General features: G+C 44.2%; 1 protein-coding gene across 4 annotated transcripts in view; it reads left to right on the forward strand.

Moving 5' to 3' along the window:
* Positions 1-26,099, forward strand: part of atg13 (ATG13 autophagy related 13 homolog (S. cerevisiae)) — a 173,880-nt gene that overhangs the window by 70,791 nt on the left and 76,990 nt on the right. For all 4 annotated transcript variants that reach the window (XM_068045973.1, XM_068045976.1, XM_068045974.1 and 1 more), the window contains exons 5-8: positions 4,506-4,552; positions 5,188-5,328; positions 6,702-6,742; positions 9,040-9,136. In XM_068045973.1, the coding sequence (XP_067902074.1) occupies positions 4,506-4,552; positions 5,188-5,328; positions 6,702-6,742; positions 9,040-9,136 (326 nt within the window). The remainder of the gene's footprint in view (positions 1-4,505; positions 4,553-5,187; positions 5,329-6,701; positions 6,743-9,039; positions 9,137-26,099) is intronic.

Consider the following 26,099-nt stretch of genomic DNA (forward strand, 5'->3'; position numbering starts at 1 on the left):
AGGCTACAATTTTTGAACAGTGAGTTGTTATGATCTGGGATGCACTTCCTGAAAGGATAGTGGAAGCAGATTCAATAGTAACTCTTAAAAGGAAATGGCTAAGTATTTGAAGGGAAGAAAAATTACTCCTGTGAGGAAAGAGCCGGAGAGTGGGACGAATTGGAGAGCTCGACCAAAGTACTGGCACAGGCATGATGGGCTGAATGGCCTCCTGTGTTGTCATTCTATGATTCTATGAACATCCCAGGTGTAGTGTTTGAAGACCTAGCAACAGTGATGGCCGCTATCCTTGCCAAGCTGTTGAGTACAACTATGTCTGTAGTATCTACCCAACATTATGGAAGATTGCTTCAGTAAGTCTATCCACAAAAAAAAGTCAAAACTCACTTGGCAATTTATCTACTGGGCTATCAGCTTCTCATAGTTATCAGTAAAATTATGAAGAGCCATCAGAGGACACGTACTGACCAATAACTAGCTCAGTGACTCTCGGTCAGATTCTGCTGGAACCTCAGCTCCTCACCTCATTATAGCATTGATGAATGAGTGTCAAAAGGAAAATCCTCTCTTGACTGGAGCCATAGCTGACATGCAAGAAGATGGTTATGGGTGGCTGAGGCCAATCTTTGCAGCTCCAGGTCATTGCTGTAGTTGTTCCTCAAGGAAGCATCGTTGACCCGAGCCATCTTCAGGTGCTTCATTAGTTACTCGCCCTCCATTGCATTGTTAAGAATGGGGCTGTTCTATGCCATTCACAGCTGCTGTGATAATGAGGCAACCTATCATTTTACAACAAGACCCGGACTACATGCAGGCTTAGGTAGCATTCACAGCCCATAAGTGCCAGGTAACGAACATCTAAGAACAAGAGAAATCTCAGGCCTTGCTATGACCTTCAACGACATCGGTGCTCCACCATCAACATAGGGCAAAGGATGTGCATACTGCAACAAACGGCTCACTTTCTGAGTCCTCAAAACTTCTTCAACATCTGCAAGGCTTCACTCAAGAGTATGATCGGATCATTACCACTCACCTGGATAGGTACAGCTGCAGCAGCACTTTAGAAGCTTGACATCACCCAGGATGAGCAGTTTTGTTTGATCAGCCTGTATCGCTTCAGCAGTAATTTGCATTTATATAGTGCCAACAAGCGCATGGGTAAGGCTTCCACTGCTATGTTCAGACTGGCCAAGAGAGTGTGGGAAAATGGCGCACTGACACGGAACACAAAAGTCCGAGTGTATCAGGCCTGTGTCCTCAGTACCTTGCTCTACGGCAGCGAGGCCTGGACAACGTATGCCAGCCAAGAGCGACGTCTCAATTCATTCCATCTTCGCTGCCTTCGGAGAATACTTGGCATCAGGTGGCAGGACTATATCTCCAACACAGAAGTCCTTGAAGCGGCCAACATCCCCAGCTTATACACACTACTGAGTCAGCGGCGCTTGAGATGGCTTGGCCATGTGAGCCGCATGGAAGATGGCAGGATCCCCAAAGACACATTGTACAGCGAGCTCGCCACTGGTATCAGACCCACCGGCCGTCCATGTCTCCGTTATAAAGACGTCTGCAAACGCGACATGAAATCGTGTGACATTGATCACAAGTCGTGGGAGTCAGTTGCCAGCATTCGCCAGAGCTGGCGGGCAGCCATAAAGACAGGGCTAAATTGTGGCGAGTCGAAGAGACTTAATAGTTGGCAGGAAAAAAGACAGAGGCGCAAGGGGAGAGCCAACTGTGCAACAGCCCCAACAAACAAATTTCTCTGCAGCACCTGTGGAAGAGCCTGTCACTCCAGAATTGGCCTTTATAGCCACTCCAGGCGCTGCTTCACAAACCACTGACCACCTCCAGGCGCGTATCCATTGTCTCTCGAGATAAGGAGGCCCAAAAGAAAAGAAAAAGAAAGTGCCATTAATGCAGCAAAAGGTCGCAATGCATTTCACAAGAGCATCATCAGACAAAATTTGACACCTAACCAGATAAAAAGATTGTACGGTAGATGACTAAAAGCCTGGTCAAAGAGGTAGGTTTAAGGGGTGTCTTAAAGGAGGAAAGAGAAGTGGAGAGTTTTAGGGAGGGAATTCCAGAGGTTAGGGCCTTGACAGTTGAAGGCACAGATGTAGGCCAGAGAGCACATGCGCAATGGGTAAACGGAACTTGATGTGAGTTAGGACACAGGCAACAGAGTTGTTGGGAGGACTCACAGGAATGCGTTGGACTAGTCAACAAGCCTAGAGGTAGCAAAGGCATGGATAGGGTTTCAGATGCAGATGAGCTGAGACGGAGCAGAGCCAGGTGTGTTATGGAGGCGGAAATGGACAGTCTTAGTGATGTCATGGATACGTGTTTGGAAGCTCATCTTGATCAAAAATGGTACTAACATAAACAGTCTGGTTCAACCTCAAGTAGATGCTAGGGAGAGGGATGAAGTCTGTAGCTAAGGATTGCAGTTAGTGGTGGGGACCAAGGACAAAGGCTTCAGTCTTTCTAATATTTAAATGCAGGAAATTTCCACTCATCTGGTGCTGGATATCAGACAAGCACTTTGACAATTTAGAGACAGTGGAGGGATCGAGAAATGGTGGTGAGGTAGAGCTGAGAGTCATCAACGTATATGTAGACCTGACGTATTTTTGGATGATGTTGTCGAGGGGCAACATGTAGATGAAAAATAGGAGGTAGGGAGGGACGAGACCATGGAAGGATTTGACTTGACATCTATCCCACCACTCCTGACGCATTGGCTGCCGTATGTATAATCTGCAGGATGTGCTGCAGCAACGACCCAAAGTTACTTCATGAGCACTTCCCTGTCTTGTAGCCTCCTCTTGCACCAATGGCACGGGAACACTGCCACCTCCAAGTTGCGCACACATCACTGTTCCTTCATCATCGTTGGATCAATATCCCAGAACTCCTTACCGAATGACATCATGGGAACATCCCCACAAGGGCTGCAGCAATTCAAGGAGCAGTTTCAGGGCTCACTACCTGCTAGGGATGGGTAATAACTGCAGTCTTGTTATTATTGCTCACATTCCAAGTGATTTTTTAAATGATTTTAGTGATTTAAAAAAATGTAACAAACTTCTTTGTCATGCCATCAAGGGAGCTCCAATCACTGTGACCAATTTTCTGTGCTTTTTCTAAGCATGCTACGGCTCATTCAAACATTGTCCTGTAAGTCAACTGGAAAGGACAAGGAGTTCAGACAGTAATTACCAGACAGTGACAATATAAAAAAAAACAGCATAATTAAAATCAAGTACAAATAATGAAGGATATGGACTCTCTACGTAAAATGAGATAGCCATTGAAAGTCTCTTTTTAGTCACTCTACCACTTCAGCTTTGAGATTTCAGCAATGAATACCAATATCTTTAAAGTTCAATTGACTGTTTGAAAATGTGCTCCCTCCTGAAATCTCTCTGCCTCTCTCTCCCCTTTTAAGACGGTCCTCAAAACCTACCTCTTTGATAAGCTTCTGGTCATCTGACATAATATTGCTTTGTGGCTCGGTGTCATGCAGGCCCCCACCTGCCAAGAATGAGGCACATTAATTTCACCACATGGGCATTAAATTTCAAATTGTTGCTGGAAAGAAGAGAAGGCCTGTTACAAAGGGGTTGCCAGGCCCCTGGCTGGAAAGATATTTTTGCATATTAGACCGTTTTGGAACAAAGGAGCTATCCCCTGCTCCAATATAGTACACACAGCAGACCTGGTCAAACCAGTCGGTCACGTGACCACCCTGCTGGCCAACTTGGGGAGTTTTAAATTGTAGAGACTGTGTTTGAACTGGCAGAAAGCAGAATGCTCCTGGACTGAAGAAGACCTCCTGTCTGCCTGTCTGGTCCCATCTCTCTCTCTCAGAGCTGAAGCCCACTGAAGACACATGAACCCCAGGAGAGAAAAGTCTCCTACATTGAACAAGGTTTAAGAAGAATACTGGGTCCCAATGAAAAGCAAGAACTACCTCCAATCAAGGACTATACAGTGAGCTCGAAGACCCGTAACAAAAACTCTTCTGATATTGCCTCAAACTTTTCCACTTTATTTTTCTTCTCTTTTCTGTCTCTATTTGCATGTGTGTATCACATATGCATGCTAGCGTGGGCGTGTCGTGTATCTGTGGGCGTCAACCGAATTACAGTTTAAGTTTTAATAAATTTCAATCTTTATTCTTTAAACCGAAGAAAACCTGTGTCTGTATGCTGGTTTCTTTGCCTTTATAATTGGAAAGCGGTGAACAAGGATTCACCAAGGGAGAGCTAAAGACAGTGTATTTAAAAATAAAACTCTGTTATAGTAAGACCAGGTGAAGGCTGAAAGGAAAATCTAGACTTCTTTCTCACCTGTTCATAACACTCTGTCAGATTTTGTTCGATAACACACCTACGAAGTCCCTTAGAATGTTTTACTATGTTAAAGGTGCTATATAAGTGCATCTTGTTATAGTATCTGTCCCTTTTGTAATTTATTTTTCTTTGTTGTGTCAGGGAGATTCAATGGAACTGGAAACATGGTGTTTGGAAATGAATGAAAAGTAAGCCTGTTTTTTGAGAATATTTTCACTTCAAATTTAAAACAAACATTTTCTATTTGTTAATCACAGGGAAGACATGCGAGAGCTTTTCTTTCCTGAGTTGTACTGAGGATTCATAATGCAGTATTGATAGAGTTACAAGTGGCTCATTTTAAGGTGGATGGAAAGTACTTCACTTGACTCATTTAAAATCCTGCTGATAAGATTGCCATCAGTTTGTTTCAGATATTTTACTGCAATGGGTGGCGCAGTGGTTAGCACCGCAGCCTCTCAGCTCCAGCGACCCGGGTTTGGTTCTGGGTACTGTCTGAGCGGAGTTTGCAAGTTCTCCCTGTGACAGTGTGGGTTTCCGCCGGGTGCTCTGGTTTCCTCCCACAGCCAAAGACTTGCAGGTTGATAGGTAAATTGACCCTAGTGTAGGTAGGTGGTAGGAGAATTGTGAGGATGTTGTAGGGAATATGGGATTAATGTAGGATTAGTATAAATGGGTGGTTGATGGTCGGCACAGACTCGGTGGGCCGAAGGGCCTGTTTCAGTGCTGTATCTCTCGATGACTCTCTAACAAAAATGCATTCTCTGTGTTGGGTTGACTTGTCATTTCAAAGATTTTGAAGTCTTTGTTTTTGTTCGTTCAGATGTGATAAAGAAATTAAGGTTTCCTACACAGTCTACAACAGACTGTCTTTGCTACTGAAGTCGCTTCTTGCAATCACAAGAGTGACACCTGCATATAAACTATCCAGAAAGCAGGGACATGACTATGTGATCCTATACAGGTAAAAAAAAGAATTTTCTAGCTGTTGGTAGTACCCTAATTTTATTACATTCTTCAAGCAATGTGCTAGTGGTTTTTGATATTTCACTTAAAAGATAAGAATATTGGAATGAACATAAGAAAGATGGATTTTATTTTCTTTAAACCTCATTCTCTGGAGGTGGCAAGGCTGGCATGTATTGCCCATCCTGACATCTGAATGGATTACTAGGCCACTTCAGAGGAAACAAATTGGCATGGGGCACATATCAGCCAAACTGAGTAAGGACGGCGTGTTTCCTTCTCTCAAAAGGCATTACTGCTTCTTGCTACACAAGCTTTTTTCCCCAGATTTAACTGAATCCAGCTTCTCAAATGCCATAGTGGGATTTGAACTCGTGCCCTGTGGATTTTTAGTCTAGGCCTCTGGATTACTAGTTCAGTAACATAACCACTATGCTGCAGGTTTAATTTTTTTTTAGCGTTTGTCCAAATACTGTAATGGCTTAATATTTTTTGCTACAATACTGAGTTTGTTGTGACAATTTCTCGTTGCAAATTTACAAAAAATCTGATATGATGGAATGTTGTGATTTGGAAAGGCTCTTTGACCTGTATTTTAACCCAGCACGGATGAATAGGATGTCTGTCTTAGCTTCCAGTCAGCTTTTGGCATCAGTTAAAATTGGTTTGGGCATTCTCAACACTGACCAGCTCTTCAGGAGCTTAGAATTTGGTACTAAATTCTTCATCTCACACTGGCCATGGGGATGGCTGGTATTAGAATGAGGAAAAAGAGCACCAAAGGAGTAAAAGGGAAATGTCATTTTGGAGGAAGTGCCTTTCAAATGTAAAGGGGCCTTCAGTACTGGATGAAAGTCATTTTGTATGCTGCAGAAGCTAACGGAGAGGAAATATTTTAAATGATAGCAAAGCAACAGTTAGAGGTCTGCCATTACCAGAAAACACTTGGCCAAATTATGTATCTGGTGGATCTGTCGCTGGCTGCCCTCCATTGAAGCAAGTGGACACTGGCATCCTTCTACCACTAGGCTACTTGGTTCCATGCTCTCACCTAATACAAAGTTTCAGCCTTCGGTTTGAGCACCTGGATCACGGTTCCTACTGAGGCGACTGTAAATGGGCCAGTTGAAACAGTCATCCGAGGATGAGCTTTTCTTTCGTTGTTCAACTAAGGCTGCTTTTACAGGTTTGCAACAATCAAATATTGTGCGTGTAGAAAATAATCGTTCCATGGGAGGGGGAGGTATTTTTGACAAAGCATTTCTTCCATTTCTTGAACTTCCCCGATTTTTCCTTAAGCATGATTTGTATTTCACTTTACCTACTTAAGTACTAACGGAGATAATGTGTTTTTTGTTTTCAATTTTCCAGGATATATTTTGGAGAAGTACAGTTGAATGGCCTGGGTGAAGGTGTGTTTCTTAACTTTTGTAGCCACCAATGAATGGATTTTAAAAACTCTGTGCTGGATTTTCCCATCTATCCATAACTGGGAAATTTCAGAATTAGACCATAGTTTTTTTTTGTTAATGCAGACTTCCTGATATACTCACTGCTGTGGAAAACCAGCCCCACCTGTCCTAAAGAGGCCAATCTAATGTGCAATTTTCTAGCCAATTGCCTACCTAATGCCATTTCTTCAACAATTGCCGTCTTCAATAGAATGTAGTAATGATCAATTTGGTGTGAAGGAAGCATTGGTTTTACCCCAACATCCACCAATGTTGCAGTACACTAACTGCATTTTACCTTAAACAGAAGAAAATTACTATGGATACTGGAAATCTGAAATAATAGCAGAAATTCTAGAAAAAACACACAGGTCAGGCAGCATGTTTGGAGCAAGAAATAGAGTTAACATTCCAGGTCAATGGAATTCCTCACAATATTTTTTGTTAAATCTTTAAAATTGCTTTGGTAATTTGGGCAGCAATGGCAAGATTATTTCTGCTAGCCATAATACAAAAACAAAATACTGCTGATGCTGGAAATCTGAAAGAAAACCAGAAAATGCTGGAAATACTTCGTGAAACAGGCAAAATCTGTGGATTGAGAAATAGAGTTAATGTTCCAGGTCAATGACCTTTCATTAGACCTAGAAAAAATGAGGTATAACAGGTTTTAAGCAAGTACAGAGGCAGGGAAAGGTGGGGAGGAGGTAAAAAGCAAAAAGGAAGGTCTAACAGGAAGGCAGGAGAGGTTATATGACAGAAGGGACGATGTGGGGGTTGGTTAGCTCAGTTGGCTAAATGGCTAGAGTGTGATGCAAAAAGATGCCAACAGCATGGGTTCAATCCCTGTGCTTGCTATGGTAGTTCATTTAAGGCCTCTTCGCCTTTCCCTATGCTGGAGGAGTTGGGGCCCCCCAACTATACATTACCAACTGTCCACTCTAATGGAGTGAGGTGCCTGTGGTTCTTTGGTACTGCAGCTCGAACAACAATGGCAAAGTTAAAAAAAAAATGGTGGGTAAAGGGACAAGTAAAGAAACAAAAGATTGGTGTGGAGGAGGTATAAATGGGAAAATGCTGAATTTAATGGAAATATCTTCCAGTTGTTTATGTCAGTGCCACATATGTTAAGTTTGTGCTTCAATACATCCTGAAACACTTCCTCTGGCCGGCTCGTGAAAACTTAATTGCCTATTCAGGACCTGCTTGGAAACACTATGGTCATCCAGCCATGCAATACAACCTACTCAGCAGTGCTACTGTTTTATTAGCAATGTCTGATCACACTTTGATTTATCACATTTCAGCACTTCATAATTGTTAATTTGCATTTTGCTATATTTTTATGTGGTTAAAATTTCAGAAATTGTCAGCAGTTCACTGTACAAAAACTATTACTTGTGAAAAATATCCCAAGGAAGAGAGCACAGAGTAGTTGCTTTTGTGATAAGGTAGTAGCATCTAACACCATTCATCCCCTTCCCACTGCACCTTCCCATGCAAGTGCAGGAGATGGAATCCCTACCCTTTTACCTCTTCCCTTCTCACTGTCCAAGGCTCCAAATGCTCCTTCCAGGTAAAATGGCAATGTATTTGTACTTCTTTCAATTTAGTATACTGTATTTGCTGCTCACAATAACATCACCTTTACATTGGGGAGACCAAACACAGGTTGGATGACCGCTTTGCGGAACACCTCCACTCAGTCCACAAGTGGAACCGCAAGCTTCCGGTTACCTATCAGTTTAATTCTCAGATTCATTCCCATTCTGACATTTCTGTGCTCAGCCTCCTACACTGCTCCAATGAAGTTCAATGTAAACTCGAGGAACAGCACTTCACAGAGGCCAGCCTCTGTACACAACATTGAGTTCAGCAATTTCAAATCATAACCTTTGCCCCCTTTTTCTTTTTGTGTGCTTTTTTTTCGTTTTTGGTTGGCAGCTGTTGGTGACTATTTTGCTCTTCACATTTACATTTCCTCTAGTCACATCATTTGTTTCTTGTTCCATTACCATCTCTTTTTGCCTTCCACTATCATCCTTTTCTTCATTCAATCTCTCCTGCCTTCAACCCTGTCATAGACCTTACCTTTTGTTCTTTCCTCCCCTGCCGTCCCTTTCCTTGCCTTAAAAACTATTGCATCTCAAAATGTTCCCAGTTCTGATGAACCATAAATCATAATATAGCATTAATCTTGAAACTATTTCCATTGAAACAGCAGTACATTTTTTTTCTCTCTCTTTCTCCCGTCTTAGGTTTTCAGACTGTACGGGTCGGAATGGTTGGAACCCCAGTTGGCACTATCACACTATCGTGTGCATACCGAACTAACCTGGCTTTCATGTCTGGCAGGTAAAGTGCGGTACTTTCTTGAGTTCTGTACTGTGAGAGCTGCAGTGAGCATGGTTAGGGTAAACCAATTAGAATGTGATTTAATAATTCCTACATTTTTGGGGCGTGTTAGGACCAAGGCGGGAGGAGTGCACTGTTAACTCAGTCCCACTTCTCCACAGGTCACAACATATCAATAAATTTTCCCACTTACTGAAACATTCAGTTAGATCCTCTATTTGTCCCCAGAATAAAGCACACCAACTAGGTTTCTTGAATAAACAACAAAAATTATCCATTTATTATAAACCAAGTCTTAACCAATAATTATATATACACGAATTGAGATTCTAAAGTCCCTTATCTTTTCCCGAGCCCTCACGCACATATATCGAAATAAAAGCCGGTTAACTGGGAGGGAAAAAAGGGATTTTTGTTTACAGCTGTTTACAAAGAAATAGAAGGAAAAAAATAAACTTAGTCTGCAACGATATGGAAGGAGGTCCTTTGTTTTGGCAAGGTGTCCCAAAGTCAAATAGTTGGCTGCCACTAAGAATCTTTCCAGGCAAGGTTGATGAACAGTCTGTTGGGGTAAGCATTCAAAGAAATTCAACTAAAGAAGGTCTTAGAGCAGGTGTGCATCAACAAAGGGTTCAGTTCTAACACATTTGAAGCAGAGTCCTTTTTAAAGATGCAAGGTTTCGCAAACATTCCGGATGTCTTCAAAACACAGGAGGCAAGAGTACAACTTCATACAGGCTTTTGCTTTTCAAGAGCAGGGATTCTTCAAACAGAGTTAACAGTGGCCTGGAACATCTTTTGATCTCCAACAACTCCTTTAGTCCAAAACTCAGCTAGCTTTTAACAGTTCAAAGTGAAACCAAAAACTGTTCAGCAAAAATTCTGTTACAGCCATATATCATGGTCTGTCATTTCCTTGTAAACATCTTCCTTTCAGGTTAGAACCCCCTGTAGTGTTTACTTGAAATCACATGTTTTCCAGTACTTGTTTACTGGTCAACCCTTTTGTTCCCCATCCTTTTTTTAAAAAAAAGACACCCAATGTTCAGCAATCTCCAGATGATTCAATGTCCATGAAATCGTTTTTAGTTTTTAAAAATATAGATTCCCAAGTTATGGAAGCTGTCAACAGGGGTTAATGTAAGGTTGAATGATTGATTGTGTCTGAAGTTCATGTTCAAATTATTTTGATATTTATGTAGTAATGTTGTGGAACATAATATTCTAAAAAATGTTTTTTTTTAAATTAAACTTTTAACTTTCCCAAAGAAACAAGGAAAATCTCAATCCAACCATTGGGGGGCTACAGTTGGTTTCACAATGATGCTGCTCCTGATGACTCCTGCTGGATATGCATATATGTACTTGTCAGGCAATGACAGGTTGGACACTGATGTGGTGCCCGGTGTAGTTGAATAGACTGCCAGTGCTCACTATCCAACTGCATTCAGGAACAATGGTTACCTGGGTGAGATACTGGAGGGCTGCCTGTATGTGTGGAATTTTGCCTCAAAAATAGTCAGCACCTTCACGACAAAATGTGAGAAAGGGGAGAAATTTGAGAGGTTGGAGCCTAGAAGGAAATGTTCCCAGTTCAAGAATTATTTGTGTGATTGATGTAACACAGTAGCTTGAAAGTAATATCTGAAGGACAAACTTAAGTATGAGAGATTTTTATGATCTTCTATACGCAGAATAAAATGCTGTGAGAAATGTCAACATTAATTGTGTAAAAGATCTTGTTTTTTAAAGGTGTGCATGTGAATTTAAGAACCTGAATAGTTATGCAATCTCTTGATCATTAAGTTAGATTTTGGATACAGGTTAGAAACATTTCTCTTTTTACAAAGTAAGTTTATACTGTTGGAAAGGTTTGAAGTGTTTTGTTCTTGATTTAATTCATTGTTGAAACTTAATTCAACAAAGAAGATAACATAGCTACTGTTGGTATAACAACATATTTGGAGGGAGGGAGCATTCACCAAAGTTCAGCAGAAAGAGGGAAAGTTACCTCAACACTTTGTTCCAGAAGGCAGTCACATTGCTTAGGCTAGGGTCTTCTGATTTAGTCAGTGGTCAGGGACAAGGGCAGTGTGACTGCAAGTGAGGCAGGTACAGGGATCGAGAAGGTACAGTTGGAGGAACCTCAGCCCTTGCAATTGTCCAACAGGTTCAAGGTTCTTGCAGTTATTATGGATGAGAGCTGGCGCTTTAAGGTGGATGAGCGACCTGACCATGGCACCATGTTGCAGGAAGCCATTCATGTGGTGGGGGGAAGTAAATAAGAAAGTACTAGTAGGGGACAGTATAGTCAGGGGGATATACACATTCCTGTGCAACCAAGAGTGAGTCCAGAAGGCTGTGTTGCCTGCCCGGTGCCAGGGTTCGGGACATCTGCTCAGGGCTTGGAGAGGAACTTGCAGTGGGAAGGGGAGGATCCAGTTGTCCTGGTCCACGTGGGTACCAACAACGTAGATTGGACTAGGAGAGAGATTCTGTTCCGGGATTATGAGCAGCTAGGGGCTAAATCAAAAAGCAGAACCACGAAGGTAATTATCTCTGGATTACTACTTCAACCGCCAGCAAATTGGCATAGGGTAAGTGAGATAAGAGTTAAATGCATGGCTCAAAGATTGGTGTGGGACAAATGGGTTTCAACTCATGATGCACTGGCACCAGTATTTGGGAAAGTGGGAGCTGTATCGTTGGGACAGTTTTCATCTGGACTGTGCTGGGACAGGTGTTCTGGTGAGTTGTATAACTAGGGCAGTAGAGAGGGCTTTATACCAAATAGTGGGGTGGCGGGAGAGTCAAGTGAGGGGAGATGTGGTTAATTAAAGGGAAAGGGCAAGGCAATAGTGCAGGGTAGTGACATGGGTAATGATAACCAGAGTATGGCAGGAACGGACAGAGTATACAAACTTAAGAGTGCACCAGCAGATGGCCAGAGTTTGCAAAAGTTGTTAAAAGACTGAAATGAAGGCTCTGTATCTGCCTGCAGAATTCGTAACAAAACTGATGAATTGTTAGCACAAATAGAAATAAATATGTATGACCTGATAGCCATTACAGAGACATGGTTGCAAGGTGACCATGGCTGGGACCTGAATATTCAAGAGTATTTGACATTTCAGAAGGACAGAAAGGAGAAAGTGGTGGGGTAGCTCTGTTAATTAAGGGTGACATGAGTACAGTAGTGCAAGATGACCTTCGTTCAAAAGATCAAGATGTAGAATCAGTTTGGATAGAGAAAAGAAATAACAAAGGAAAGAAAAGAAGTCCCTTTTGGGAGTACTTTATTGGTCCCTTAACAGTAGCTACGCTTGAGGATAGATTATACAGGAAGAAATAATGGGGGCTTGTAAGAAAAGTACTGCAATAATCATGGGTGATTTTAATCTATATTATAGATTGGACGAATCAGATTGGCAAAGGTAGCTTGGAAGACGTGTTCATAGAGTGTATTGGGGACAGTTTCTGAGAGCAGTATGTTCCAGTGCCAATCAGAGGCAGGCTGTTCCAGACCTGGTAATGTCCAATGATTCAGGATTAATTAATGACCTCGTAGTAAAGGAGCATTGAGGCAACAGTGATCATAAAATGATAGAATTTCAGTCCGTTTGAGGCTGAGAAGTGTGGGTCTAAGGCTAGTGTTTTAAATTTAAATAAAGGCAATTGCAAGGATATGGAGACCGAGTTGGTCAAAGTGAACTGGGAAATTAGGTTAAAAGATAGGACAGTAGCGAAGTAATGGCAGACATTTAGGGAGATATTTCACATCTCTCAGTAAGTATATATTCCAGTGGGAAAGAAAAACACCAGGAGAAGAATGCACCATCTGTCACTAACTAAGGAAGTTAAAGATAGTATCAAATTAAAAGAAAAGGTGTAGGTCAGAAGATTGGACAGATTTTTTAAAAAACAGCAAAGAATGACTGGAAAATAAAAGGGAGAAATCAGAGTACGAGAGAAAGCTAGGTAGAAATATAAAAACAGGAAGAGTTTCTACAGTTATTTAAAAAAGGAAAAGAGTAACTCAAGTAAGCTTGGTCCTCTAGTGAGTGAGTTTGGAGAATTAATAATAGGTAACAAGGAAATGGCAGAAGCGTTGAACAGATATTTTGTGTCGCTCTTAACTGTCAAGTGAAGACAAAAAAAATCCCCAAGATACTTGAAAAACAGGAGGTAAGAGGGAGGGAGGGACTTAAAACAATCACAATCACCAGGAAAAAGATACTGGGAAAATTATTAGAGCTGAAGGCTCCCAGGGAGCTGCTGGCCTGCATCTTAGGGTCTTTTTTAAAAAAAAAAGTGGCTGCAGAAATAGTAGATGCATTAGTTGTGATCTTCCAAAATTCCCTAGATTCTGGAAAGGTCCCAGTGGATTGGAAAATAGCTAATGTAACAACTCTTGTCAAGAAAGGAGGAGACAGAAAGCAGGAAACTATAGGCCAGTTAGCCGAACAACTGTCACGTGGAAAATGCTAGAATCCATTATTAAGGAGTGCAGGACATTTAGAAAATGATAATGCGATCAGGCAGAGTCAACATGGTTTTGTGAAAGGGAAATCGTGTTTGACTAATTAATTTATCAGAGTTCTTTGAGGAAGTAACAAGCAAGATGGATAAAAGGGAACCTGCAGATGTGGTGTACTTAAATTTCCAAAGGCATTTGATAGGTGCGGCATCGAAGTTACGACACAAAATAAGAGTTCATGGTGTAAGGGGTAGCATATTAGCATGGATAGAAGATTGGTTAGCTAACATGAAGCAAAGAGCAGGATGAATAGGTCATTTTTGGGTTGACAGGATGTGATTAATGGAGTACATACATACGGACATAAGAATTAAGAGCAGCCACTCGGCCCCTTGAGCCTATTCCGCCATTCATTGAGATCATGGCTGATCTGATTGTAACCTCGAGTCTACATTCCCACCTACCCTGATAACCTTTCACCCTTTACTTATCCAGAATCTATCTACCTCTGCCTTAAAAATATTCAAAGATACTGCTTCCATTGCCTTTTGAGGAAGAGTGTTCCAAAGACTCACGACCCTTCGAGAGAAAAAAAAATTCTTCTCATCTCTGTCCTTAAATGGGCGACCCCTTATTTTTAAATAGTGACCTCTAGTTCTAGATTCACCCACAAGGGGAAACATCCTTCCAACATCCATCTGTCAAGACCCCTCAGGATTTTTTTTGTTTCAGTCAAGTCGCCTCTTACTCTCCTGAACTCCAGCAGATACAAGCCTAGCCAGTCCAACCTTTTCCTCAGAAGACAACTTGCCCATTCCAGGTATTAGTCTAGTAAACCTTATCTGAACTGCTTCCAACGCATTTACATCCATCCTTAAATAAGGAGACCAACACAGTACACAGTACTCCAGATGTGGTCTCACCAATACACTGTATAACTGAAGCATAACCTCCTTAATTTTGTATTCAATTCCCTTTGCAATAAAGAATAACCTTCTGTTCGCTTTCCTAATTATTTGCTGAACCTACATACCAACCTTTTGCAATTCATGCAGTAGGACACTGGGATCTCAGAGCGCTCTCTCACCATTTAGATAATATTCTTCCTGCCAATTTCACATTTTCCCACAAAGCTCTGTCAGGAGAGAGATGGGTGGGACACAGGGTTGGGGGGGAGGGAGGGGGAGAGAACAGAGAGAGAAATGGGGGGGGGAAACGGGGAGAGAGATGGGGTGGGGTGGGAAACGGGGAGAGAGATGGGGAGAGTGGAGGAGGGGGGACCAAGGAGAGAGAGAGGGGGGGAGGCGGGGAGAGAGAGAGAAGGGGGGAGGCGGGGAGAGAGAGAGAGGGGGGGAGGCGGGAGAGAGAGAGAGGGGGGGAGGCGGGGAGAGAGAGAGAGGGGGGGAGGCGGGGAGAGAGAGAGAGGGGGGGAGGCGGGGAGAGAGAGAGAGGGGGGGAGGCGGGGAGAGAGAGAGAGGGGGGAGGCGGGGAGAGAGAGAGGGGGAGGCGGGGAGAGAGAGAGAGGGGGGAGGCGGGGAGAGAGAGAGATGGGGGGAGGCGGGGAGAGAGAGAGATGGGGGGAGGCGGGGGAGAGAGAGAGAGGGGGGGAGGCGGGGAGAGAGAGAGAGGGGGGAGGCGGGGAGAGAGAGAGAGGGGGGGAGGCGGGGAGAGAGAGAGACGAGGGGGGGGAGGCGGGGAGAGAGAGAGAGGGGGGAGGCGGGGAGAGAGAGAGAGGGGGGGAGCGGGGAGAGAGAGAGAGAGAGGGGGGGGAGGCGGGGAGAGAGAGAGAGAGGGGGGGGGAGGCGGGGAGAGAGAGAGAGAGGGGGGGAGGCGGGGAGAGAGAGAGAGAGAGGGGGGAGCGGGGAGAGAGAGAGAGAGGGGGGAGGCGGGAGAGAGAGAGAGAGAGGGGGGAGGCGGGGAGAGAGAGAGAGAGAGAGGGGGGAGGCGGGGAGAGAGAGAGAGAGAGAGGGGGGAGGCGGGGAGAGAGAGAAGGGGGGAGGCGGGGAGAGAGAGAAGGGGGGGGAGGCGGGGAGAGAGAGAAGGGGGGGAGGCGGGGAGAGAGAGAAGGGGGGGAGGCGGGGAGAGAGAAGGGGGGAGGCGGGGAGAGAGAGCGAGAGAGGTGGAGGGGAGGCGGCGAGCGAGAGAGGGGGAGGGAGGCAGAGAGAGCGAGCGAGGGGGAGGGGAGGCAGAGAGAGCGAGCGAGAGAGGGGGAGGGGAGGCAGAGAGAGCAAGCGAGAGAGGGGGAGGGGAGGCAGAGAGAGAGAGAGCGAGAGAGGGGGAGGGAGGCAGAGAGAGAGAGAGCGAGCGAGGAGAGGGAGAGGGCCAGAGACAGAGAGCGAGCGAGGAGAGGGAGAGGGCAGAAACAGAGCGAGAGAGGAGGGAGAGAGCGGCCGGACAGCGAGAGGGAGAGAGCGGGTGGACAGAGGGAGTGGGAGGGGTGGACAGAGGGAGGGAGAGAGAGAGAGGGCGAACAGAAGGAGAGGGAATGGAGATGTGGGGATTGCAGGTGTCTCACTCTACATTCTTAAAGGAGGAGGGAGGGGGTGTCGGATTACAGCAGGGAAAGCTCTGCAGGCATAAAGAGAGGTACTGTGTACTCTCCCTCCATAAACTGTACACTCTGTGATTGTTTGTGTTTGTGAAGGAGCAATGGCACTCTAGTCACCCTGTGTGTGGGGAGGATGCCAGAATGGATAGGAGCATTAAGGTTATATGGATGGTGGGGACAATCGATTCAGCTGGTAGCACCATGATGTAGTCATTCTGTGCCATTGAGTGTTAGCCAACATGGGCAATGCCATGGCACGCCACATAGTTGATCCATGAAAGCACCTGATGTACCCCGTCAACACCAATACCTGCCCTGTGAGGAACCTTAGATACATGAAGGGTTCAACTTTCTTTATCAATGTAGCTCATCCTACATTGTGTGATCCTCTGCTCCTGAGGATACGTATGCGCCAGAGGCAATATCACAGGCAGGTGCGATCCATGTTGAGGGCCCCAGTCGTGAGCAGCAGCCCCCAAGGGGAGCTTGCCATTACGATTGCAGTGCAATTTACAGGCCCAACATGCCATGCCACTGGATGCCAGAGCACCAGTGTCAGAGGCAATTGCGCATGTAGAGAGGGTGTTGACATATCTCTGTGCCTTGTTTAAAAGATGACCTGCAGCCCATGTGCTTTGGTGGTCATCCCATGCCTTTGGTCCTCATAGTGACAGCAGTTCTCAAGCTTGACTGCTATGCAGCTTCTCAGGGACCGACCAGAGATCTTTGTGGGCTCACACAGTCAGCAGTGCACCGCTGCATCAGGGAGGTCACCGATGCCCTGCACCAGAGGGCCAATGATTATGTCCGCTTCAGGATGGACACTCACTACAAGGCCCAGAGGGCCACCAGTTCCGCACCATTGCCAGATAACCAAAGGTTTTTGGGTTCCTAGACTGCACCCTTGTGACCATCAGGCCTCCCGCCAGGCTATCACCTGCAGACGTTACCATTAAAGGAATCCTCTCAATCTAGTTGAAGCTGGTATTGATCACCAGAGATGCTTCATGCAAATCTGTGCCTGCTTCTCAGGCAGCTGCCATGACACCTGGGATCTGCACCAGTCCCAGTTGCCACCGCTGTCACTTAACTGGCTCAGATGAAGGGTGGCTTCTTGGAGACCAGCCTATCTTTGCGGACATGTCTTCCGATACCAGTGAGAGACCCCCACCACCGCTGCAGGGGAGAGATACGACGCCAGCCACTGAGCTACAAGATCCATCATTGAACAGGAGATCGGCATGCTGAAAGAGCGCTTCCAATGCCAGGATGGATTGAGTGATGCCCTGTACTACTGGCCAAAAAGGCCAGTTCCTTTCTTCTTGCTCTGCACTACCTAATAGGGGCCAGGCCTGCAGGATGAGGAGAGATGTCAACAGGATTCCTCCTTTGACTATGAGAATGCTGAGGACCTACAACATGAAAGACGCATGGAGGGCAGATGGCACCCAGGCTCTGCAAGCAGGCTAGCAGTGAGCTACGGATGTAGGGCAAAGGCTCCCTGCTACTTAGGAACCGACATGAGCTCTGCAAGCCACACATCACGCTCACTCACCTGCTGTGCAGCAGTCCACATCTGCAGCATCCCTGTGTAAACCATTGGCTCAGTCAGCTGCTGCTTCCAATGTCCATGTCACTGCATCCGTGGAGACGCTCATAAGTAATGGTGGCATGGAAATGATATTACGTAGGTTGGCTCTCCTGACTGACCAACGGTGCAAAGGGTTATGATAATTGGCGCCATATCCTGGCTCACATCTTCACACAGAGAAAAGGACACACATGTTGGTAATGAACATTTAATAAAAGATGTATTTACATTGCTGTGACACTTGTGCATTCCCATTTGTGTCAGTGTGCTCTCTGTAAACTGAGAGGTTGCCCCTTTTTGGTGCAACCTCTGCACTAGCAGCCTGACTGGAGGAAGGCTGCTGATCTGATTGCCCTTTGGTTGTGGATGACTTCGGCGCTCATACCCTGTGCACATGAGGCCTAGCGGGCCCTGGCTAGCTGGAGGAGTGCTCATTCATCCCCTTCTGGCATTGGACCCTTTGACGGCAGATGGCCCCATGGCTATTCACCTCCTCTACCATCTCCAGCCAGACTGTCTTGTTCACGCGGGAGGGTCTCTTCTTACTGTTGCTGGTGAAAAGGACCTCTGACCTTGTCGCACAGCCTGGAGGAGACGTGAGCAGGGAGGCATCGCTGAACTGTGGGGCCACCCGAGAGTATCCCTCTGCCATCCTTGGCTTTTGGTGTGGTCCTTTAAATGCAATGGTGACTCCACCGTTGTAACTACTATAACTTCTGGCTGCAAGGTTTGTCTTGCACATGTTTGAAAACCAATGCAGGACTATTGAGGAAATCTGTGCTGTTGTAGTTTTTCAGCTATTACACATCGACACATGTTCATGAACACTTTTCTTCTGCAGCAGCTGATCATATTCATTGGTGTAATATTTTTAGTTCACAATGCAGCTAGAATATGAAAATATTTTCCTGTCTTTTTTAAAAAAGATCATTTAATTGCTGTTACATGTATTTTCACATAACAGTTAGCAGAGAATGCATATTAGTCTGTGGCTTTTCACAGTCAGATGATTAGAAGCTCATAGGTAATTATTCTTCAGTTATGGTTTTATTTCTGTTGTGTATTTGCCTTTTATGGTATATTTAAGTCTCACGTCCTGGAATGTGCAACATTAAGATTATTCACCCAGGTGCGGCATGCCTACAAGAAGGAATGTTACATTTGAGTGAAAGAAGAGGATCGCAACTTCAAAGGACACTGGGACACAGGGTAAGTATGTGGCAGCATAGCATAAAGTGCTGGGGAAACTCAGCAGGTCAGGCAGCATCTGTGGAGAGAGAAGCAGAGTTAACTTTCAGGTCTGTGAACTTGATCAGAGACCTGAAAGTTAACTCTGCTTCTCGCTCCACAGATGCTGCCTGACCTGCTGAGATTCTCCAGCAATTTCTGCTTTGCTGCCAGATTGACAGCAGCCCCACTCCTCAGAAGCCAGGTAAGTATTCTTTGGCAGCTGTTAGAAAGCAGGTGCTGGGGCGCTTTAAATAGGGGCCCCAGCACCTGCTACACAGCTGTCAAAAGGTCCCTCACTGCACCGAGTGTCCCGCCTCTCCCCACATAATATGGGGTGGAGGGGAGGGGAAGGGGGGGGGTGGCTCGGCGCAGTGATGCTAATGAGCCCCCGCGCGAAATATCGCGGGGGCTCTGCGGCAGCCGCTAAATGTGGGCACCCCGCCAAGTTTAAAGGGCGCGCAGCTGCTGGGTTTCCTGAGCCATAGGAAACCTGACCCATGGGCATTAGCTTAAAGCGCAGCCAGATTAAAATATGTAAATTCCAGGCCAACCTCTGCAGAGCAGGTAAGTCATCCACCCCCAGCCCGCCTCTGTTAAAACTGGGAATGGATGCATTGAAGGCGGGTTTGGATCAGGTTTTGGATTTTTATTTTAATTTAACCCCTACCCGCCTTAGGAAAGTGGAGGCTTTATTAACTTACCCCATGAATTCTTTTTTTATGGAAAATAAACTAAAAATCACTTCATTGAGACAAGGCAAGACTACTATTAAGCAAACTGGTTTATTCTATATGAAATACATGAATAAGCAGAGTACACTTTTCAGTGACATTTGTCAATATTCTGTGAAAATAACAAAGGTGCGTAACTACTAATGCTGTAGGCAAAAGTCCACATTAAAGCTAGCCATACCCAAATTGATTTGTCCAGTTACAGTTTGTTTGGCACGCATCCATTTCTATGTCTGAGAAAGAATGCCAGCCTCCTTAAGACTATGAAGTCAGGGATTTGGCCACCAAGCTGTCAATCACCAAGGGCTGTAAACTGAACTTTGGACAAAAAGATGGCTTTTATTGTTTCGCTACGCCAGAATAGCTGTCCATCAACATTGGATGAAAAACATCTTTGCTGATAGTCTGTTGGCAACAATTGGCAATGATAATTGACTAACTTTATAGGATCTGTCCATTGTTCTGAATCTATAGAAATTTGCATAATCACTTTCAATACTGGCACCTTTGCCGCACAGGAACCATTCTACCATAATGTTACGAAATGCTTGATTGTTTCTTTATACACTAATTAACTTTCCTAATTACTATGGGAGCCAGTCAGCTGGCTTAATAAAACAACAAACAGAATTTAACATTACAGAAATATAAACTTAATGGTAAAAACCGAAATGTTACATATCAGTACAGCCCCTTTTCTTCTCTCCTGCACTGGGTCGTTATTTTCATGGTATCACAGCTCAATTCCGAATCCTTTTCAGCGTTCAATAGAGTTGGCATTCAATTGACTTTAAAAATATGTTGTCAGTTAGAGAACAATGCTGACTGAGGAACAGCATATGGTCTGGTGATTGTTCTAAGATTTTAAAGTACTTCCATTGAAATAAATGAAAGAAGGGGGAGATATATTTTTCCTGCACTGCTTTCCTGTTGCATAATTTTAACGATTTATACATTCAGGTAGAATGGAGGCAGAGAACAATATAAAATGAAATCATTAAAAAAATCACATTTTTAAAATCAAACCTGTTTCCAGTCATTTGTCTTACAGGGCAGGCTTATGCTGGTTTAATATACAAGGAAATATTGGTAGTACAACAGCACAAAAGATAATTTGTTACTTTAGTCTGTAGGCCAAACGTTAATGCTAATTCACAGATTCTTCCTATAAAATTACTGTTTTCAGTTAAGCAGGTAGGATTTGCATATGAAATTACATCAGTACTTAATAAACTCACAAGCAGGGTTTAAACATTGTTCAATTAAATGAGATTTATCAGAGTTAACACATCTTGCAAGGGACATCAAAATCAATAAGAAGAAATGTTATAGTTACATAAAGGTCAAGAGCAATGTAGGCCCACTAAAAGCTGAAACTGGAGATATTGTCATTGATAATGGGGAAATGGCAGACATGTTGAACAATTACTTTGCCTCAGTATTTACAGTTGAAAAGGAGGATAACTTGCCGGAAGTCCCGAAAAAATTAATAGCCTATAGGGGACAGGGACTTAATACAATTAACGTAAGTAAAACATCAGTAACAAGGAAATTAATGGAACTAAAGAGTGAGAAATCCCCAGGACCTGACGGTTTCCATCCGAGGGTGTTCAAGGAAGTAGGGGAGCACATTGTAGATGCCCTAACTATAGTCTTTCAGAGTTCCCTAGATTCAGGAGTGGTCCCTCTAGATTGGAAAGTTGCACGTCACTCCACTTTTTTTAAGAAGGGTGAAAGGGGGAACCAAGGAAATTACAGACTAGTTAGCCTGTGGTGGGCCAATTGCTGGAGTCTATAATCAAGGATAGGGTGACTGAACACCTAGAAGAATTTCAGTTAATCAGGGACAGCCAGCATGGATTCATGACGGGAAGGTCATGCCTAACAAATCTCATTGAATTTTTTGAAGAGGTGACTAAGGTAGTGGACAGGGGAATGTCTATGGATGTTATTTGTATAGACTTCCAGAAGGCATTTGATAAAGTCCCACATAAGAGACTGTGAACTAAGGTAGAAGCCCATGGAGTTGAGGGCAAATTATTGACATGGTTAGACCCCCACTTGGAGTACTGTGAGCAGTTCTGGGCACCACACCTTAGGAAGGATATATTGGCCTTGGAGGGAGTGCAACGTAGGTTTACAAGAATGATACCTGGATTACAGGGGTTAAGTTACAAGGAGAGATTACACAAATTAGGCCTGTTTTCGCTAGAATTTAGAAGGTTAAAGGGTGATCTGATCGAAGTCTTCAAGATATTAACAGGAAAAGACAGGCTAGATAAAGATAAACTATTTCCAGTGGTTGGAGTTTCTAAAATGAAGGGGCGTAGTCTAAAAATTAGGACCAGACCGTTCAGGAGAGATGTTAAGCACTTCTTCACGCAAAGGGTGGTAGAGGTTTGGAACTCTCTCCCACAAACAGCAGTTGAAGCTGGAAAAGTTGTTAATTTTACATCCGAGATAGATAGATTTTTGTTAAGCAAAGATATTAAGGGATATGGGCCAAAGGCAGGTATATGGAGTTAGGCCGTGGATCAGCCATGATCTCATCGAATGGCGGAATGGGCTCGCGGGGCTGAATGGCCTACTCCTGTTCCTATCTTCCTATGTTCCTATCTTCAACATGCTGAGCATTGAAAGTTTTAGAATGGCGAATTGCAACTGTTAACCATAAAATGGCAGCAATTAATGCTCCGTTGTTAACCAAGTGCACTGATGTTTTTCACTGGCACTAAATTAAACCCAAAACATAAATTTGAAATGAAATTATGCACGTTTATCAGGATGATGCCAGAGATTGTATAGTTACAGGGATAGACTTGAAATACTGTTTACACTTGGAGCAGAGAGGACTAATAGGACATTTCATATTAGATTCAACATTAGTTTTGAAGGTTTTTGATACATTACATAGAGAACAACTTTGTCCTCTGGTTGGAGAATCAGTGAAAATAAGTCATCAATCTGAAACAAGAGTGTGGACAGAGATTAGGGGCTGGATTTTGAGGCCTCTGGCGTCGGGGGGTCGTGGCGGGGGGGGACCCAGAAAATTATTTCGAGACAGGCCCGCCACGACCCTGATACCGAGAAGGCCCCGCCGCATTTTACCGGCAGCAGTGAGACCTTCGTGTTTTGCCCTCGCTGCCATCAACGGGGCTTTCATTTGCCTACTTAAACTTATGCAAAAAAAGTTAATTAAGTTAGCTGGACTGGGCAGCCGTCCCATGCCGATATTGCGTCCGGTGGCCGGGGAATCAAGACAAGACACTGGTGGGGAAGGGAGGAAGAGTGAAACTATCAGGGTTGGGGGGGGGCGAGGTGGGGGAAGTGAGAAAAACACTTTTTATTGGCTGTGGGGATGGTGAGAATGGGTTGAAGGGCAAATGTGAAGAGGTTGGGGAGGAAAGTTTAGATTCGGAATAACGTAAGTTTTCGAGATCTAGGCCACTAAAAAAAAAACATGAGGGGTTCAGGAAAGGGCCTCCAGCTTTTAATTATTTTTTTTAAAGAGAATGTACCTTTAAAAATGCAATTTTTTCTTTGAAGCCCTTTAAAAATGGCGCTGGTGCCTATGCGGTGGCGCCGGACACCGCTGCCGGGGACGGAGCGGCCGTCCCCTCTACATCATTGGGGGCGGCCATTCCTCCCCTCCATTTAAATGAGCCCCTGCTCAAAATATCGCGGGGGCTCAGCAGCCCGCAAGTCGCACGTGTGCCACGCCTTCTTTTAAGCTCGCCACCTAGAATGGCGGCGAGCTTATAAAATTCAGCCCTAGGAGAAATTTATTTACATGGTTTTGGTGGAGTATGGAATACTTGGCTGCAGGAAGTGTTTGAGACAGAGACTACTGTATATTTTAAAGGGAAATGGATAAATATTTTAGGCAGAGGGACATATAGAGCATGTAGAGTGAGTGGGGCCTTTAGGTTAATTTTGGATTGCTCTTGTACAGAGTCGATCGACACGGACGTGACTGGTCAAATGGCTGGATTCCATCTGGGCTGTAAACTGAGTTCTATCAAAACTGCATTATTATAAATGTGAAATGAATTCCAGGCTGTAATCTAATCTTAGGGATTAAAAGACTGCTTTTTTAAAAAAAAACTATTCTTCACATAAATCCACAAAAAGCAGGACAAATCCAATCCGGCCAATTCCAAATATAACAGCAAAATACTGTGGATGCTGGAAATACTCAGTAGGTTCTCTGTTTCTCTCTCTACAGATGCTGCCAGACCTGCTGAGTACTTCCAAAATTTTCTGTTTTTATTCCAGCCAATTACTGCCCCTTAGCCTACTCTCAGAAAAGTAATGGAAGGTGTCATTGACAGTTCTATTAAGCAGCACTTACTCACTAATAACCTTCTCACCGATACTCAATTTGGGTTCTGTCAGGAACACTCAGCTTCTGACCTCAAAACGGTCTTAGTCCAAACATGGACAAAAGAGCTGTATTCCAGTGGCGAGGTGAGAGTGACTGCCCTTGACATCAAGGCCACATTTGATTGAGTGTGGCATCAAGGATCCTGGGTAAAATTGAAGCCAATGGAAATCGGAGAAAACTCACCACTGACTCGATACAAACAGAGCACAATGGAAATGGTTGCAGTTGTTGGAGGCCACTCATCTCAGCCCCAGGGCATTGATGCAAAATTTCCTCAAGGCAGTGTCCTTGTCACAACTATCTTCAGCTGCTTCATCAATTACCTTTCCTCTATCATAAAGTTAGACATGGGGATGTTTGCTGATGATTGCACAGTGTTCAGTTGCTTCTCAACTCCTCAGATAATGAGGCAGTCTGTGCCTGCATACAGCGAGACCTGGGCAACTTTCAGTCTTGGTTTGATAAGTGTCAAGTAACGTTCATGCCACACAAGAGCCAGGCAATGACCATCTCTCATGGAGAATCTAGTCTCCTCTCCTGCCATACAATGGCATTACTGTTGTCGAATCCCCCATCATCAACATCCTGGATGAGCCACATAAATACTGTGATTACAAGAGAAGGTTAGAGGCTGGCTGTTCTGTGGCAAGTGACCCACCTGACTCGCCAAAGCCTTTCCACCATCTACAAGCCACAAGTCGGGTGGGATGGAATTCTTCCCACTTGCCTGGATGAGTGCAACTCCAACAATATTCAAAAAGCTTGACAGCAACCAGGGGCAAAGTAGCCTGCTTGATTGGCACGCCAACCACCACCTTAAACATTCACTCCCTCCACCAGTGGCGCACTGACTGTAGTAGAAGCACTGCAGCACTCACCAAGGCTTCTTTGGCAGCACCTCCCAAACCCATGACCTTTAGCGCCTAGCAGGAGAAGGACAGCCAGCGAATGGGAATGCCAGCAGCTGTAAGTTCATTTCCAAGTCACACACCGTCCTGACTTGGAAATATATCACGTTCCTTCATCGTCATTGGGTCAAAATCCTGGAACTCCCTACATAACTACTTTGGGAGTACGTTCACCCCCCCCCCCCCCCCCCCCCAACCCAGACTGCAGCAGTTCAAGAAGGTGACACACTATGACCTTCCCAACGTCAATTAAGGGATAATAAATGCTGGCATTGCCAGTGATGCCCACATCCCATGAACGAATTTTAAAAATGATCTCCATTCCAAAATAGCATTCTGTCCATTTTTTTTTCTCTGCCATCAACCCCAAGGCAAGAAGATGTCACATGCTCTGCTCAGTGCCTTGAAACTTGGTTTAGATGAAAGAAGAATAGAAATCGGAATTCTTTGCAACCACATTCTATGCCACAGACTGTTCATGCATTGTTAGAATCCCCTTATCCAATGATTGTTTTGTAGTTAGTATATGGGAGGGGAATTGATGCACTCTGCGTGGGAATAACTACCTCCACAATACCAATAAGCCTTAAATACATCACCTGACATAAAACACAGCTGCAGAAAGGAACATGGACTCTTTCTCCCTATTCATTGTATTCAGACAAGTACAATTTGTTTTAGCCTTTGGAAACACATCACTGTCAACTAAGTCTGTTTCAATTTTTCTCATTGTCATTGGCTATGTTCCATTTTTGTTCTGAGTGACATATATTGATCTCTCATTTTATCTGTGACGCCATAATTTCTTCTGATTCAATGGCAATTGACTTGAGAGACTTCTTGCCATAATTTATTAATGAGTAAACATTCATGTGACTTTGACCCTGTTTAGCAGGATAGCTCTGGTTATTCCTTCTTGTGTTTTTTTTATGTTGACTAGATATCATTTTGGAAAAGTGGATTATTTTACTAGGTTAGGCCATCATCCCACTGCCTAACGTTTTCCATGACCAGTTAAGTTGACACAGAATCATTTATGGTTGTCATTTTTAGGAACTCTTTTAAGTTATAATTTTTACTTTGAATTATTTCAC

Source organism: Heterodontus francisci, chromosome 14 (genome assembly GCF_036365525.1).
Source record: "Heterodontus francisci isolate sHetFra1 chromosome 14, sHetFra1.hap1, whole genome shotgun sequence".
NCBI classification, from domain to species: Eukaryota; Metazoa; Chordata; class Chondrichthyes; order Heterodontiformes; family Heterodontidae; genus Heterodontus; species Heterodontus francisci.